At 39.2% G+C, this 17,536-nt stretch overlaps 1 protein-coding gene across 1 annotated transcript in view; it reads right to left on the bottom strand.

Annotated features, from left to right (window-relative positions):
• The window catches only part of LOC124556447 (ATP-binding cassette sub-family G member 8), a 327,261-nt gene that overhangs the window by 66,036 nt on the left and 243,689 nt on the right, over positions 1 to 17,536 (bottom strand). The window contains exons 9-10 of the mRNA XM_047130396.1: positions 10,957 to 11,198; positions 6,373 to 6,592 (exon numbers count right to left, since the gene is read on the bottom strand). Of these exons, the coding sequence (XP_046986352.1) occupies positions 6,373 to 6,592; positions 10,957 to 11,198 (462 nt within the window). The remainder of the gene's footprint in view (positions 1 to 6,372; positions 6,593 to 10,956; positions 11,199 to 17,536) is intronic.

Genomic DNA, 17,536 nt, shown 5'->3' with positions numbered 1-17,536 from the left:
TGCTAAAGAGAGATGGCATGACACATACCGCATCTTGCCTTGAGCTTTACCTAAGAAGTCCAACTTTAACATCATCTCAGATGAAAGAAATGCTCTATGAGAATTGAGAAGAGATAAAGACATTGTCATCTTACCTGCTGACAAAGGAAATGCTACTGTGCTTCTCTCATGCACAGAATATAATAGCAAGATATACAAACTGCTCAATGATCCTCCATACAGTAAATTAAAAAGTGATCTGACAGGTAAAATCCAGAGAAGGACTTTGCAACTCATCAGGACAAGCTTCATTCCAGTGCAAGTCACTAGCCTGCAGTTCCTCTATGGCATACCCAAGATCCATAAGAGTGGGGCGCCTCTCCGTCCCACTGTAAGTAACATAGGAACATCTACTTCTTTTGTTGCAAAATATCTGACATCACTATTGGGACCTCTCATAGGCAAGTGCGAACATCATATTCAAAACTCTGAAGATATCACAGGTCACCTGAAAACTCTTCAATTGCAATCGTCAGATCTCTTAGCAAGTTTCTATGATGTGTCTTTATTTATAAAGGTGCCCTTGCAGGACTCTTTGAGCTCATCAGCAACAAGTTTCAGAAAGACATAGTGGCATTATTCAAACACGTGCTTCAACATACTTCTTATTCCATTACCAATATTTTGAATAAGTGGATGGTGTTGCCATGGGAAGCCCTCTGTCTCCTGTACCCTCTTGTTTTCTGGGGTGTGGTGTGACCACATGGACTTGATACTCTGCCTATGTTTCTTCAGCATTTAAATTCACTCCTTCTAAATATAAATTTCACAATGCAAGTGGAAAAAGTTGGCACTTTACCTTTTCTTGATGTTTTGGTATGAAGGAAAGCAGATGGAACTTTGGGACACAGCATCTACCTCAAGCCATCGCATGCAGATATGTATCTGCAGGCCACAAGCTGACATCATCCTGCACAATTCAGCAGTGCATTACATACGTTAGTTAATAGAGCACCATGTGGTATCTGATCCTGAAATCCATCGATTTATGACGTTGTCTCCATATCGGTACACATCCATCCACTCAATACAATTTGAAATGAGACTCGTCTGACCAGGCAACATGTTTCCAGTCATCAAAAGTCCAATTTTGGCATTGACAGTCCCAGACGAGGTGTAAAGCTTTGTATCGTGCAGTCATCAAGGGTACATGAGCGGGCCTTTGGCTCCGAAAGCCCATACTGATGATGTTTTGTTGAATGGTTCACGTGCTGACACTTGTTGATTGCCCAGCACTGAAATTTACAGCAATTAGCAGAAGGGTTGCACCTCTGTCAAATTGAATGATCCTCTTCAGTCATTGATGGTCCCGTTGTTGCAGGATCTTTTTCCGGCCGCAGCAACGGGAGAGATTTGATGTGTTACCAGATTCCTGATATTCACGGTACACTCATGAAATGGTCGTATGTGAAAATTCCCACTTCATCGCTACCTCGGAGATGCTGTGTCCCATAACTCATCCACTAACTATAGCACCACGTTCAAACTCACTTAAATCTTGGTAACCTGCCATTGTAGCATCAGTAACCAATCTAACAACTGTGTCAGAGACTCGCTGACTTATATAAACATTGCTAACCACAGTGCCGTACACTGCCTGTTTACATATCTCTGTATCTAAATACGCATGACAACATCAGTTTCCTTAGTGCTTCAGTGTATATAAAATAAAATCATGATAACTTCTGAATGGTTTGCATTAGAACTTTCAAACTGCATGGTTGGCTGCATGGCATGGTGGGTATTAGTATGGATGGTTTAGTGATGAAGCCCACTTTCATTTGGATGGGTTTGTCAATAAGCACAATTGGCACATTTGGGGGACACAGAATCCGCATTTTGCAATTAAGAAGCCTCTTTATTCTCAACGGGTGACTATGTGGTATACAATCTTCAGTCATGGAATAATCAGTGTGATATCCCTTGATGGCATGATGACTACCAAATGGTACGTGAAGGTTTTGGAAGATGATTTCATCCCCATTATCCAAAGTGACCCTGATTTCGACAAGATGTGGTTCATACAAGATGGAGCTTGACTTCATCGATGCAGGAGAGTGTTTGATGTACTGTGGGGACCACTCTCGGGTACCCAGAGGCCCCTGGCATGGGCCTCAATTGGCCACCATATTCTCCGGATCTAAACACATGACTCCTTTTTGTGGGCTATATTAAAGACAAGGTGTACAGCAATAACCCAAAAACCATTGCTGAACTGAAAACAGCCATTCAGGAGGTCAGCGACAGCATTGATGTCCCGACACTTCAGCAAGTCATGCAGAATTTCACTGCTCGTCTGCGCCACATCATCGCCAATGATGGCAGGCATATCGAACACTTCATAACCTAAATACGAATAGTGTATGCATGCTGTAGTTAGTAACTAATTTACCTTTTTTCTCACATAGTTCAATAGTTGTCACCCTGTACAATAAACACCACACTTTTCAGAAAGCACACACAAACAAATTTGGTTGAAACTGAGTCCTAACTTGATCTTCTATTTAATGGTTCAGTGCTTAATCAAATCTAACAGGACAAGAACACTGAGAACATTTTATTTGAGCATAATGTTGCAGAAAATTTTCTTCTGATACTTTGTTTAGTTCTGAAATACATGTAATGCAGAATCATCATCATCATCATCATGTAGTTTCCCACCACTGGTAGGGTCTGCTTGGAAAACAAGCATCTCCATCTTCTCTGGTCTTCTGCCACCTCTCTGTCACTACTGTGGCCCAGAATTCTCCTCTCTTCCTAAGGTTTTCTTCCACTCCTTTTAGCCATTTGTACACTGCCCTTCTTCTTTGTCTCCTACCCTCAATCTCCAACTTATGCATCTTCCTAGGTATCGTCTATTAATACATTATCTGCACATGCCTATACCATTTTACTCTTTATTCCTTGGTCTCCTCTTGTATTAAAACTAAACTCCTCCCAAACAGGCCATGAAGGCCCAACGGTACCACCCGGCTGCTGTTTCATCCTCAGCCCATAGCCATCACTGGATGCGGATATGGAGGGGCATGTGGTCAGCACACAACTCTCCCAGCGGTATGTCAGTTTCCGAGACCGCTTCTTTTGTATTGGTCAGTCATTTATCATATCATTTTCCATTTTTGTTACATGTACCTGACTTCCCAAAAACTTCATTTCATTTGCTTGAACCTTATTTTCTCTCGCTTCCTTCATGACACAGGTTTAAAGGTGTACAACAGAACAGGTATATAATACATTTGGTATATAACCTTCTTCCTTTTCTGGGCGACCTCTTTGTTGCATATTAATCCTCTCAAAAAGATATAAGTTTGCCTTGCATCTTGACTAATCTCTTTGTCATTCTTCTATTTTTCTGTATTACACTCCCAACATACTTGAAACTTAACACTATCTTCAGCTGTCATGTTTACTACAGGTCCATCCTTTTTTCTTGTAGTGTCCACTAGATCACACTCCTCTGAATTAAATTTTAGGCCAAGCTCTTGTACACCCTCCTACCATAGACCTAACTGCTACAGTATTTCCTCCTCACTGTTTCCCCATACCATCAAATCACCAGAAAACAGCATCGCTGTCATCCTGTCTCCTATATCTCCCACCACCTGTATCATATCATCACAAGTAAGAAAAGTAACAGAAGCAGTGATTTTCCTTCTGTCATATCATTTATCTGTGTCAGCCTGCTAACTATCTTTCACTCTCAAACACCTTATACTTCACAGGCACAGTCCTTTGAACCTCAGCGCAGTCTGCTTCTCTGTCCCTTTCTTCTTGGTACCTCCAAAAATTTACTTTTGGGAACAGCAGTGTATGATTTCACTAAGACCATTAGCAGATCTCCCCCACAATAATATCAATGTTCTTACAGCTGCCTCAATACAAATATGACATCTATTGTGGACCTACTTAGCCTGAAACTGTAGTGTTGTTCTCTTTGGTGCTTTTTCATTGTTTTCTGGATTTGTCTCTCCAGACTTCTCTCCTAAATTTTTCCTCAGTAGCACATAAGAATAATGCCACTAGTTATTTTACACCTCTTTGGCTTCTCTTCTTGAATACAGGTACAATTATTCTATTCATCCAGTGTTATGGACTCATCATTTCATTTTGTAAAGCTTTCATAATTTTATACAGCCAGTGTATATCTGCATCTTCCACTGCTCTGATGATAATTTCCACACATTGTTCATCCAATCTCACTGTTGTTCCTCCTGTCATGCTCTTCAGTGCCTCCTGGACTTCTTTCCACACCAGATTTTTTTAAAAATTTCCAATCACTCTCTATCTCTTCCATATTTCTATCTTCTTCAAATACTCTATCCGGATTCAGCAAATCATCAAAATAGGTCCTCCATGGCTCTATAAGGTACAGTTCCTCCACCTCATTTCCATTTCTATGAGCCATTTTTCCTTTCTCTGCCATTCCTCTTCTCCTATTTCTGATCATTCTGTACAGAATGTTCTTATTTCCTTTGTTATCCTGTTCATGTTCCATTTTTCTATCCACTTTCTCTATTCCTCTACAATCACTATTTGTACATTCCTCTTTCTCACTTGATATTCTTCCCTTGCTTCTGATGTCCTTTGATGAAACCATACCCCAAATGCTTTATTCTTCTTCAAAACTGCTTCTTTAACTTCAGAATTCCATCAATGCGTCCCCCTTTACTACCAGTTCTTTCACATACATCCTTTGCTGCTTTTAACAGAGTGCTATTAAAACTCTTCCATGCTTCTTCCACAGTTTGCAACTCAGCCAGAGGGAAGTTGTATGAGTGTTCATGTCAAAACTGGGTGTTTATAAATTTGAATTTCTCGATGGAGCAATATGTAAAATAAAGGAAAGGCAACCACTCACCTTTCGATGCGTGGAACGCAGTAACACATAACAGAAAACAGCATTCACACTAGCTTTCAAGCACTAGCTCTTTTTCCAGAAGCAGTACAGACATTCACAAACATACAGCCACACAAATACCAAAATGCATGTTCCCATGGCCACAGCAAAACTAATTATTGATAATTGATTACTGAAAGCAGTTGCCTGACCTGATGGAGGTGGGAAGGGATAGGGAAGGACACAAGGAAATGGTAGTGGGAAAGAGGCAGGTCTCTTAATGGATGGCTTCATCTTTGAACAGATGATGAAAAAGTGCAGAGAGTACAACAAAAAGAAATGTAGGAAGAGGGAGATGGGGAGAACTGAGGGGGCGGGGGGGGGGGGGGGGATGCAGGAATTCTCTCTCTCTCTCTCTCTCTCTCTCTCTCTCTCTCTCTCTCTCTCTCCCTTCTCCTCCCCCCCCCCCCCTTTATCAACCCCTCACTTTTCTGTCTCCCCTCCCTTTCTCCTTCTTTACCTTCAGCTTTCTCTCCTATTTCTCCTTCCCATTTTTTCCCCTCAGTTCTCCCCATCTTCCTTTTCTTATATCTCTTTTTGTTGTACCCCCTGTATCTTTTTTGACTTCTTGTGTGCCCATGCCTCTTTCCTGTTACCTCCTCCTGGTGTCCTTCCCTACCACTCCCCTCCACCTTCAGCTCAAGTGACTGCTTTCAGTCATTGAATATCAATAATTAGCCTTGCTGTGGCCATGAGAGTGTGAGTTTGTGTGGTTTGTGTGTGTGTGTGTGTGTGTGTGTGTGTGTGTGTGTGTGTGTGTGCGTGTGTGTACTATGGCTGGAAAAAAAGAGCTAGTGCTCAAAAGCTAGTGCGAATGCTGTTTCTGGTATATGTTATTGTGTTCCAAGCATCGACCTGCTAGAGGTGAGTAGTTGCCTTTCCCTTATTTTACATACTGCTTATAAATTAGAATACACTTTATGAAGAGTCAGTGTAATAAAGGTATTGCCCTATATGCAAAGACTAAACACAAACAAAAAATTGAAAGACGCTAAGATTAATCTGGCTGTAAATGGCAACTGAAGAACATATAGTAACAGGGTGCAGATCTCCATTGAGAAACTCTCAATTGTCTATGAGAAAACTTGGTACAATTCTACTTGTCAGACGAAAAGAAGCAGCTAGTAGTTTATTGGCATCCAGTTTCTCTAACTCGTTTGTTGTTTAGTAAGGTATAGTGCAATTTTATCAGTTAGTGTATTTGAGTCAGAACATTTTAAGGTAGAAAAAGGTGAGAGAACTATCCTAGCATTTCCCTGGTATAGTTTTGGTAAGCCAAAGCAAATTTAACAAAGGATGTTGAGAATATGTTTTTCTGGATTGGTCTACATATATACTGTGCAATACCTGACTGTTAAAAACTCACAGCTCACATGTAACATTCTCATTAAGCAATAGAGCATATGATTCTACAGTAAAAGATCAATACAGATTACCTCCTGCTCCACCATTTCCAGCCCACTGTCTCAAGAATTCAATCAGGAAAAATGTGTCAAAAATATCCATTCCTCTCGTGGGTTGGTCGAGCACAACTATATCAGTATCCAATAACAGCTGAGATGCCACACTCAGTCGACACTTTTCAGACATTGTCAGACTAGCCACTTTGGTGTATCTCACTTGATCTAGTCCTAAATCTTCAATTAGAGCATCAATCTGAAACACAAAGAAGCACAAAATGTGTAAAAAAGTATTGTAAAACTATGACATGGATTTTTTTGAAACTTTATAAAGGTAAGTTGAAAAGTAAGTTCTTGTGCTTCACTGCTTTGCAAAAACAGGAACAGTTCTCCCTATAACTTCTGTATTTGACAAGATGGAAGTCTAGTAATATTAGGCTGGTGCACAAGTTCATAGTGTTTTTGCTTTGCATGTTGGTATTCCAGTTCCTCTGGGTTTATTTATCAATTGCTGTTTTTTTTATTTTTAATTCACTGCTGCTACATGAGTTTACATATTGCCATTTTGTCATTTGTATATAGTGAGTGGAGCTATGGATGCTAAAAAATGGAGTGCCAAGTCCAAAAATTGGAGTATTTCTGATATATTCTTCTGTTTGAGTTCAACAGATGGGTGAAAACAGTAGAGGTGGCCAGAAACATTTCTGCTGTATATAGGGATAATGCCGATGGACAGAGCATGACAAGAAAATGGTTCTCTCGTTTTGACATTAGTGACTCTCCACAATCAGGAAGATCTCCAGGGTTTGATGAAAATCATTTAAACACGTTAATCCACAATGATCCATGCCCCTGTACATTGTCAAATGTTATGAACTATGGTCATTCCACCATCATGCAACATTTTCATGCAATGATGAAGGTTCAAATATTTGGTGTATAGCTACAGCATGGTCTAAGTCAAAATCACAAACATCAGTGGGTGGCCATATGTGCGTCCCTGCTTGCTCATCATCAATTGGCTAGTGAACAACACTGACCACCACTATCCTGTATTGTTACTGGTGACGAGAAATGGTGTCTTTGTGCTAACATAGGAATGGTTGAGCAGAAACAAAGCAGCAACACCGGGTACAAAGACTTGCATGCATACACAAAACATAATGTTATGTTTCTCATGGAATGGCGATGGTGTGCTGTACTATGAACTGCTTCCCAGAGGTATAACCATCACTGCTGACATTTACTGTCAACAACTGAGATGTCTTGCAGATGCAGTCCAAGAACATTGACCTGAGGGACTGCATGAAGTGATGCTACTCCACAACAACATCCACCCACATTCTGCTAGACTGAAAAAAAAAATACTAGAGAGAAGCTGGGCTGGGAAGTCATTCCGCAACCACTTTATTCATATGGTCTTGCACCCTCAGATTTTTCATTTTTTCTGCTCTCTGTTGAACAACCTTCCAGGAATTTCCTTTCCAGGTGAAAATGCACTCTGAACATGGCTTGATGAGTAGTTCACCTCAAATACACATGATTTCTACAGTTGGGGAATCAAAAGGTTACCCCAGCATTGGGAGACTGTTGCACATAGTGAAGAAGAATGCATTGTTGATGACTAATGTCTCTGTCATGTGTATCTGTTGTGTTTATTAAATGTATGAGAAAATGATACAAGTTTATGCACAACCCTAATAAGCAGTGCACAGGCACACAAGCCAACAAAGAATACCTGATTCAGTGACAGCCAGAAAATGTGAACACACTGAATGAATATCCATAAGAACATGTACAGACATTAATCCAGTTTCCAGACTCCACAGAATAGCATACTCTTATATCCAACAAGTGTGAAAGCAGCATCATAAAATGGTATACAGTTTAATAACAATGAATGAAAAAAGTTGCTATCTAACAACTACACATTTACTGCATTTACCCAAATATAAGATAACCCCAAATACAAGACAGCCCCTTTTGTTTTAAGGACATATTTTAGCATATTATGAGTAATCAAAACCACAAACTGTTTTATTGATGTAAAGTATCTGCCTTAAAAATTAAAATTATACCTATTATAAATTTATGCCATTTATTGATTGTCTATAATTTGATGTAACAAGGAAAAATAATAAATAGAAAAACCAGTGATTTACATTAATGTGTGGACTATTTCTTTTCTATCTTTCCTGCTTACTACTCCTGTCATCCGCGGTTTCACTGCTTTTCATCATCATAACCACCACCACCACCACCACCACTGCACCACCATTCTAATAGCACAGCTGTGAGGTTTCTATCTTCATTGTCACAAATATCTGGCTGTTTCTTCTGAATATGTTGTGATTCCTGAGGTTATAGTTACATTAGGATCTGAGATCTCAGATGAATTTCTTTTTCCCTAGGATACATATCACATTTCATTATTATACTGATGTGAAGTGTTACAATGTCTCTTGCTTCCAAACATATTGCCTGCCCGCCTCTCTTTCACTAGTTGCATAGATCCAGCAGCTGACACACCCCCTTTCATTCCTGTTACACATCACAGTGCATGTCGACAACATTGTAGCATGAAACATGCAAGTATGTCACTGGCCCTTATCTAGAATTTTACCATTTCCTGCAGACATGAATGCTACTGGTGAGTATCTATTGAGTGTTTGTCCAATTTTAAAATCAACCAAATTCCTACTACAAATGGATTCAACCAAACTGCAGTTTGAACATGGTAGATGCTCATAAAAAGCCAAAGTACAGGGTATAGATTCCCCCAGTTGACAACACAGCATAATTTGTTGCTTGTGCTCTACTTGCCTCCCCACACTCATCGCAGTTCTCAGTCAAACCAGTGTTACTGTTCTCCTACAACCCTTCCATTGTGCTGTGCTTGAGCAGCTGTGAAAAACAAATTACAATATCTTCTGATGAGCAAGTAATATAAAATAACAGCAAGTAAGAGATAAATGAAAAATTGTAATCACATTTCAGTCCAATTCTCAAACTTTTGCTCATCCCGTGATCTACTGAAGTCTGTTGGTACTATCTCCATGATGGACCTAACTGCTGTAATTTATTCTTGCAATAACAATTACAGTCAGTTTAATATGATTTATTTCATTTGTTACACTTTTCATTCAGGATTAATTTCCCTTCTTATTTCATCTGAATGTCTCTCATAAACTAAATAAAGTACTGATCTGGTTTCAGAATCAAGTAAAGTTATTTGCATGACAACATTTAAGCTTTTGAATGTTACCTTTCCTTAAAAAGCAGCATTAATGTTTGTATATGGTATCCATACATAAATGAGAAGCTTTATTGCAAGCCTGTCAAATACAACACGAGTTTGTTAGATGATAGATATTAATGCTGTTTCTTTCTGTGTTTCACAAAATTGTCAAATTTTAAGCAGAACAATAGATTGTTGTAGCAGCTAGTTCATAGTTTCTTGTGTATCTCTTGCAGTAGCAGTGCATGACTCAAATGTAATGTGACTGGTCAAGCAATGCTGATACTGTATTGAGTATTTCAGCATATCAGGAAACCTTGAGCCTGTTTGAAGGATAGTATGGTTTGCTAGTCCTGCCCTTCCGGATTCTTCAAAATAAATCTGCACATGGCCTCAATAGCCAAAGCTTCATCTGTGAATGAAAGATGACCCCTATATACTCTCTTAAACAATGTAAAAATGTTGACCTCAGCAGCAATAGCTTAATCTGTAAATATAAGAAAACTTTGCATTTTTTGAATGATAAACTTGAGAAAAAATCTCATTCTATAAATGGATAAATACAGTGTTTGTTAATAGGATCCAGATAACAGTGTGAGAGAAAACACAAATCACACTGAATTAGTTGGAGATAAAGTTTAATATTCATCTTGTCCTTAAAGGGGTGTTGTCTACAAATTCTTATGCTTGCATGACGTATGCTCTAGATGCATTTCATAGAAACTGTATGACCAAGAAAGGCTCGAGGTAATACCAGCTTTCCCAAAAACACCAGCGACATTTTACTGCTGAATATTTTGTTACATTTTGAGTCAGTAATGTACTACTTCAATTTAGTTTATTTATAAAAGAGGGTTATAGTATGCAGTTTTCAAATTTATTGAAATAATTTTCTGGAGGAAAAATCTGAAGTTATGAATATAGCTGCAACACAAGAGATGTTACTGTACAACTAAGAGGCTACCTGATGCTAACAGTTTCTTCTTACTACAGAAATTGTGTACTTATAGCTCAAAATATTAGGTTTCCTGTCACAGTACACTCAACAAATTCATTGCACTCTTGGCACTGCCACATGTCCCCCACCAGCTACAGCATGGACTTAGGACATTCACCAGTTTGTTAAAATGTATAAACATTTATAGCATAAATAGTTTCCAACTAAATACAAAATTGAAAAGAAAATTGTGAAAAAATCCACTAGCAACATGGCACCATCTTCTTGGCAGGATGTATGAAAGATGCAAAGGCAAACTGTGTTCTTTACGCTGTGGTATAATTAGCTATTAAATCACAAAACAATCATGGAACTTTTTGTTGGTTTATACTAATCGCAGAAAATCCAACAGTCATTACCTTAACACATTACACATATATCTTACCCTGTCTTTAATCGCCATTTTTGTGATGAGACTGCTGGCCTTTCGCATCCAGTTGTAAAAATGAAGTGTCTGAAGAACACTCAGATCTGGGCACAGGAAGCCATCACAATGGACATATGCAACACATTCCTTTAATTGTTTTGAATGTACTGGTTGCCCATTTAATATGACGTCACCACGGATCTTGACTATGTTAGAGGAACGCCCTGATAACACCTCCAGTAGGGCCGTGCCTTCTTCTTCTGAAATTTGTGCATGAAATACTTCTGTTATACTTTGCACATAGGTTTTTCATGTTCATTTATATCTTGTCCACAATTGTGAGAATCTACAATTTCTCTGATGTATTACTAAAATGGACATTAGAGCACTTTTTACAAACTATAGTTACAAATGATAATATAAACATAGATTAGTTGTCTGTTGTTTATTTCACAAGAACAGATATGTTGAGAAGTTTGTGGTATGAATGTTGTCATTATAAATGGTGAAGTAACATCAGATGGAAGTCGTTTTTTAGTGCTGAGATGGACCTTTTGTACATTAACCAAATTGCCACATATGAGACTAGTAAATGAAACTACAGAAAGAAATTTGTGTGTTATAGTGACTAACTTAAGATTTTACTCTGACAGTAAAGATGCATGCTCTCAGAATATGCTACAGGTTAAACATCCATGAACACATTACATTTAAATTTAGTAACCTAAATTTACTGTATACAGTTTCATTGAGTATATGCTACTTATTGTGAGTGAGCCTGTACTTTCAGCTGCATTGTGTGTAAGGACCTGAACGAATCATATTCTGCGGTTATGGTAAGCTAGACTTTGCACTACCTGTGAACCAAGTAATGACAATGTGAACAGTGCTATTGTAGTTTTATTTGCTACCACATCCTTAAAACACAGCTGTTTATGTGTCCTACAGTTTATATTACAAAGCTTCCCACAGATAAGCAATGAAGAAGAATGGTAATGATAATACAGTAAAATGCATGATGTAAATTAATGAAAGCAACTTCAGGAATAGTCAAACAACAACTTCTGGGCTACATAATTACACGATTTTATTTTATGAAATGCACTCAACTTCTACATCTGATGATCTGTGTCCACTCTACATCTACATGCACCACTGTATGGCACATAGCAGAGGGTACTTTGTGCCACTGCTAGTCATTTCCTTTCCTGTTCCACTCACAAACAGAATATAGGAAAAACAACTGTCTATATGCCTCTATATGAGCCCTAATTTCTGTTATCCTATCTACATGACCCTTATGTGCAATGTACATTGGTGGCAGTAGAACTGGGCTGCAGTCAGCTTCAAATGACAGTTCCCCAAATTTTCTCAGTAGTATTCTGCAAAAAGAACATATTCTTCTCTTCAGGAAAACACATTTGAGTTCATGAAGCATCTACACAATTCAACATGATTGAACATATCGGTAAGAAATATAACAAGCCGCCTCTGAATTGCTTTGATGTCTCTCTTTAATCCAATCTGGTGGGGATCCTGAACAACTGAGCAATACTCAAGAATGTGTCATACTAGTCTTCTATATATGTGGTGTTCTTTACAGATGAACCACGCTTTCCTCAAATTCTCCCAGTAAACCAAAGCCAACAATCTGCTTCCCTGATACCAGGCTTGTGTCCTCATTCCATTTCATATGCCTTTGCATTGATATGCCTTTCGTATTTAATTGTCTTGACTGTGTCAAGCAGCACAACACTAATGCTGTATTCAAAAATTACAGATTGTTTTTCCTCCTCATTAACTTACGTTTCCCTACATTTAGTGCAAGCTGCCATTCATCACATCAACTAGAAATTTTGTCTGAGTAATCTTGTATCTTTCTATACACACGCAATAATGACACCTTCCCATACATCACAGAATTATCAGTGAACAGCCACAGATTGCTGTTCATCCTGACTGTCAGGTCAATCATGTATATTTATTCATTTATTTACACATCTAGTTCCGTAGGACCAAATTGAGGAGCAAATCTCCAAGGTCATGGAACGTATCAGTACATGAAATTACAACATAAAAGTAACAATAGATAAAATAAAATGTTTATGAACCCAAAAAATTCAAGCTATAACTTTAAGTAATACAGTCAACAACATAACATAAGAATCAGCTAAATTTTTCAAGGAATTCCTCAACAGAATAGGAGTGTCCCATGAGGGGACTCTTCAGTTTCAATTTGAAAGCACGTGGATTACTGCTAAGATTTTTGAATTCTTATGGTAGCTTATTGAAGATGAATGCAGCACTATACTACACACTTTTCTGCACAAAAGTTAAGGAAGTGTGATCCAAATGCAGATTGGATTTCTGCTGAGTATTAACTGAGTGAAAATTGCTTATTTATTTATTTCGTCCTTCAAATCCTACATGTATAGCATATACACAAGGATACTGGACATGGTTAGGTATTTACAAGATAAAATACAGTTTGTATTTTGTTAATGCGGACCTCGGGGAAGATCAGTTTGGATTCCGTAGAAATGTTGGAACACGTAAGGCAATACTAACCTTACGACTTATCTTAGAAGAAAGATTAAGAAAAGGCAAACCTACGTTTCTAGCATTTGTAGACTTAGAGAAAGCTTTTGACAACGTTAACTGGAATACTCTCTTTCAAATTCTGAAGGTGGCAGGGGTAAAATACAGGGAGCGAAAGGCTATTTACAATTTGTACAGAAACCAGATGGCAGTTATAAGAGTCGAGGGGCATGAAAGGGAAGCAGTGGTTGGGAAGGGAGTGAGACAGGGTTGTAGCCTCTCCCCGATGTTATTCAATCTGTATATTGAGCAAGCAGTAAAGGAAACAAAAGAAAAATTCGGAGTAGGTATTAAAATTCATGGAGAAGAAGTAAAAACTTTGAGGTTCGCCGATAACATTGTAATTCTGTCAGAGACAGCAAAGGACTTGGAAGAGCAGTTGAACGGAATGGACAGTGTCTTGAAAGGAGGATATAAGATGAACATCAACAAAAGCAAAACAAGGATAATGGAATGTAGTCAAATTAAATCGGGTGATGCTGAGGGGATTAGATTAGGAAATGAGACACTTAAAGTAGTAAAGGAGTTTTGCTATTTAGGGAGTAAAATAACTGATGATGGTCGAAGTAGAGAGGATATAAAATGTAGACTGGCAATGGCAAGGAAATCGTTTCTGAAGAAGAGAAATTTGTTAACATCGAGTATAGATTTATGTGTCAGGAAGTCGTTTCTGAAAGTATTTGTATGGAGTGTAGCCATGTATGGAAGTGAAACATGGACGATAACCAGTTTGGACAAGAAGAGAATAGAAGCTTTCGAAATGTGGTGCTACAGAAGAATGCTGAAGATAAGGTGAGTAGATCACGTAACTAATGAGGAGGTATTGAACAGGATTGGGGAGAAGAGAAGTTTGTGGCACAACTTGACTAGAAGAAGGGATCGGTTGGTAGGACATGTTTTGAGGCATCAAGGGATCACAAATTTAGCATTGGAGGGCAGTGTGGAGGGTAAAAATCGTAGAGGGAGACCAAGAGATCAGTACACTAAGCAGATTCAGAAGGATGTAGGTTGCAGTAGGTACTGGGAGATGAAGAAGCTTGCACAGGATAGAGTAGCATGGAGAGCTGCATCAAACCAGTCTCAGGACTGAAGACCACAACAACAACAACAACATTGCAATCCAGGACTAGATATTGAAGTAATTTAGCAAAGATTCATACATACAACAAACATTAGAGGCAACATACAAGGTAGAATATTCATAATGCATATTTATTTTTGTTGTTTGGATTTTATGTATTCGGTCAGACTGTAAAAGCAATGATCAATTAAATATGCCTTTACTTCAGCCTTAAAACTACAGAGTTTACCTGCTGATTTAATATGGTTAGGTAGATTATTGAAAATCTTTATCCCAGTATGTAGTGTGCCTTTTTGGCACAATGATGTTCTCACCTGTTTCATATGAAGATCAGATTTTTGCCTTGTATTGTGTGCATGTATATCTTCATTTTTTAATAAGATATCTGGGCATCTATCAATATATTGTTTGATGAAAACTGATGTTTCGTAGATAAAAATGCAAGGAAGAGGAAGAACTGACAGTTTTTTGAATATGGGTCTGCATGATTTCATATTGTTTACCCCTTCAATAATTCTTAATATTCTCTTTTGCATCCTGAAAAGTTTAATATTTGTTGTTGCATTGCCCCAGAAGATTATGCCATATTTAATTACAGAATGCACATAGGAGTAGTATACATTTAACAGACTGGCTTTGCTGCAACAAGTTTTTAAGATCCGTATCATACTGCTTCAGCCAACATGAGTGTACTGTGTGCCCTTAGTGTTGGGCTGTTTGCAACAAGTGTCGAAAGAAAGGCCACATTGCATTGGTGTGTAACACCTCTTCAAATGTGGTGGACACATTAGTACTGATGGACATAAACTGTACATTTACAATGACTGTCTCCCTGAACAAATTGTAAATGCAAGTGGATGCAAGAATAGCAGTGACCTCAGTAAATATGCAAACATACATGGACTTGGGCTCCCCTCCCTTCACACAGATTTCATGGAATTTGGTTAGCTACAATAAACAGCAGATTCTGATCCTAGGTAGTTCTCTGCTCCTGTATCTTACAAATCTATTGTTCACCCTCTCATCTTCCTTGTTGTTTATGGATCATTCCCTTACCACAGATCTTTTCAGGTTAGATGCATTTAACGCTTTCTGTTTCTCCATTGCCAATGACATAAATTTAGTGGTAGATCAAGTTCTGTAACAGCAACTGGAGTCCCTCTTCCCTGAGGTTTTGTCTCTGTTTTCCCCTGGGCTCAGTTGTGCTACCAGTCTTCATGCCCACATTACCATGTAAGAGTCCACCCACCCTCATTTTCTTTCAGGCACAGCAGGTGCCTGTTACATTGCATGACTCTGTCAAGGCCCAATTAGACCATTTGACATCGCTTAATGTGATTCGGCCTGTTTCTTCCAGTGACTGGGCTACACCACTGGTTAAGAAGCCAACAGGTAAGATTCGCCTGTGTGGCAACTTCAGTGTCATGATTAATGAACAGTTTGTGGTATATACATACCCTTTGACCTATACTGATGAGGTGCACAGACACAAAAGTATCAAGTGGCCAGTACTTTTCCAAGATTGACTTGTCAGAAGTGTACTTCGAGCTCCCCTCAGATAAGGCCACTTCTCATTGTCAATACACCTTTCAGCTTATACCAACATCAACACTTGCCTTTTGGTGTCACTACTGCATCCACAATTTTTCAGCATTTTTTAGAACAGCTTACAGCCTCTGTGACTGGCTGCATCAATTACCTCTATGATATCACTGTTTCAGATTCTTTAACCGAAGACCACCTTAGAGATCTCCAGTTGTTGTTTTCTGTTGTGCAACCTGCGGGTCTCAAGTGCAAATCTCAATTTTTTCAGTCATCTATTGACTACCTAGGTTTCAAGGTTTCTCACACAGAGATCAAGCCACTGCGTCATCATGTTGACGCAATTTCAGCTTTGCCGCGGCCGACCTCCATTAAGGAACTGTAGCCGTTTCTAGGTAAAGTTGCGTACTTCTGTAAGTTTTTACCGGGTGCATTCACTATCGCTCAGCCCCTGCACACATTTTTGAATAAAAATGTGTATTTTTCTGGTACCCCAGCTTGTGGCCAAATGTTCACTTTGCTTAACTCTAAGCTTCACCCTGCCCAGTGTCTGGCCACTTCTTAGCCAGGTCAGCATCCCATGTTGGCTAAAGATGCCTCTCAGCATGGTCTTGGCACAGTGTTGGCACACAAATATGCAGACGGGTCTGAATAACAACTCCCTCTCAGTAGCAGAGGATTTAGTGATTGTGTTCGCTCTCAAGAAAACTCAAATCTTCTTGTACTGTTCTAAGTTCCATTTACCACATACCACAAAGCTGTTGGTTGCTCTTTTCAATCCTTTGGCTTCTGTGCCCAATAAGGCAGTGCATCATTTGCAGTGGTGGACTCTCTTCCTCTCCTGTTAGCACTATCAGATCCATTGCTGGCCAACAGTCCAACACATCAACGCTGATGCCTCAACTCTCCTTCTGATTGGGCTGGACCGGCATTTGATCAGCAGGAATTCCTTTGTTTCTATTTAGATATTGAGAACCACAGTGTGTCAAAGGTTTTCCCATCACTAGTGCCACGATAGCATTGGCCGTCACCATGGATTCTGTACTTAGTTGGGTCCTCTCTCTTGTGCAGCACGGTTGGCCAGAAAAACCCCCAAGCTGTGCCTTGGGTCCCTTGCATAACTGCTTCTCCCTCCAGCACTGCTTTTCTGTGTTTGATGGGTTTCTTTTGTTAGCTATGGAGGACGCTGCTCCCCAGGTTGTGATTCCTGCTTCCTTACACCACAATGTACTGCAGCTTCTGCATATTGGTAATTGAGTGAGCTCTCGCACCAAAGCTTTGGCCCACTGGCATGTGTATTCGCCAGGCATAGATGGAGACATAAGCGGCTTATCGCCACTTGCACTCACTGTGTTCAGCACCAAGTGGCCCCATGGA

Source organism: Schistocerca americana, chromosome X (assembly GCF_021461395.2).
Source record: "Schistocerca americana isolate TAMUIC-IGC-003095 chromosome X, iqSchAmer2.1, whole genome shotgun sequence".
Lineage (NCBI taxonomy): Eukaryota > Metazoa > Arthropoda > Insecta > Orthoptera > Acrididae > Schistocerca > Schistocerca americana.
The sequence above is the reverse complement of the archived record's forward strand: the minus strand, read 5'-3'. Positions and strand labels throughout refer to the sequence as shown.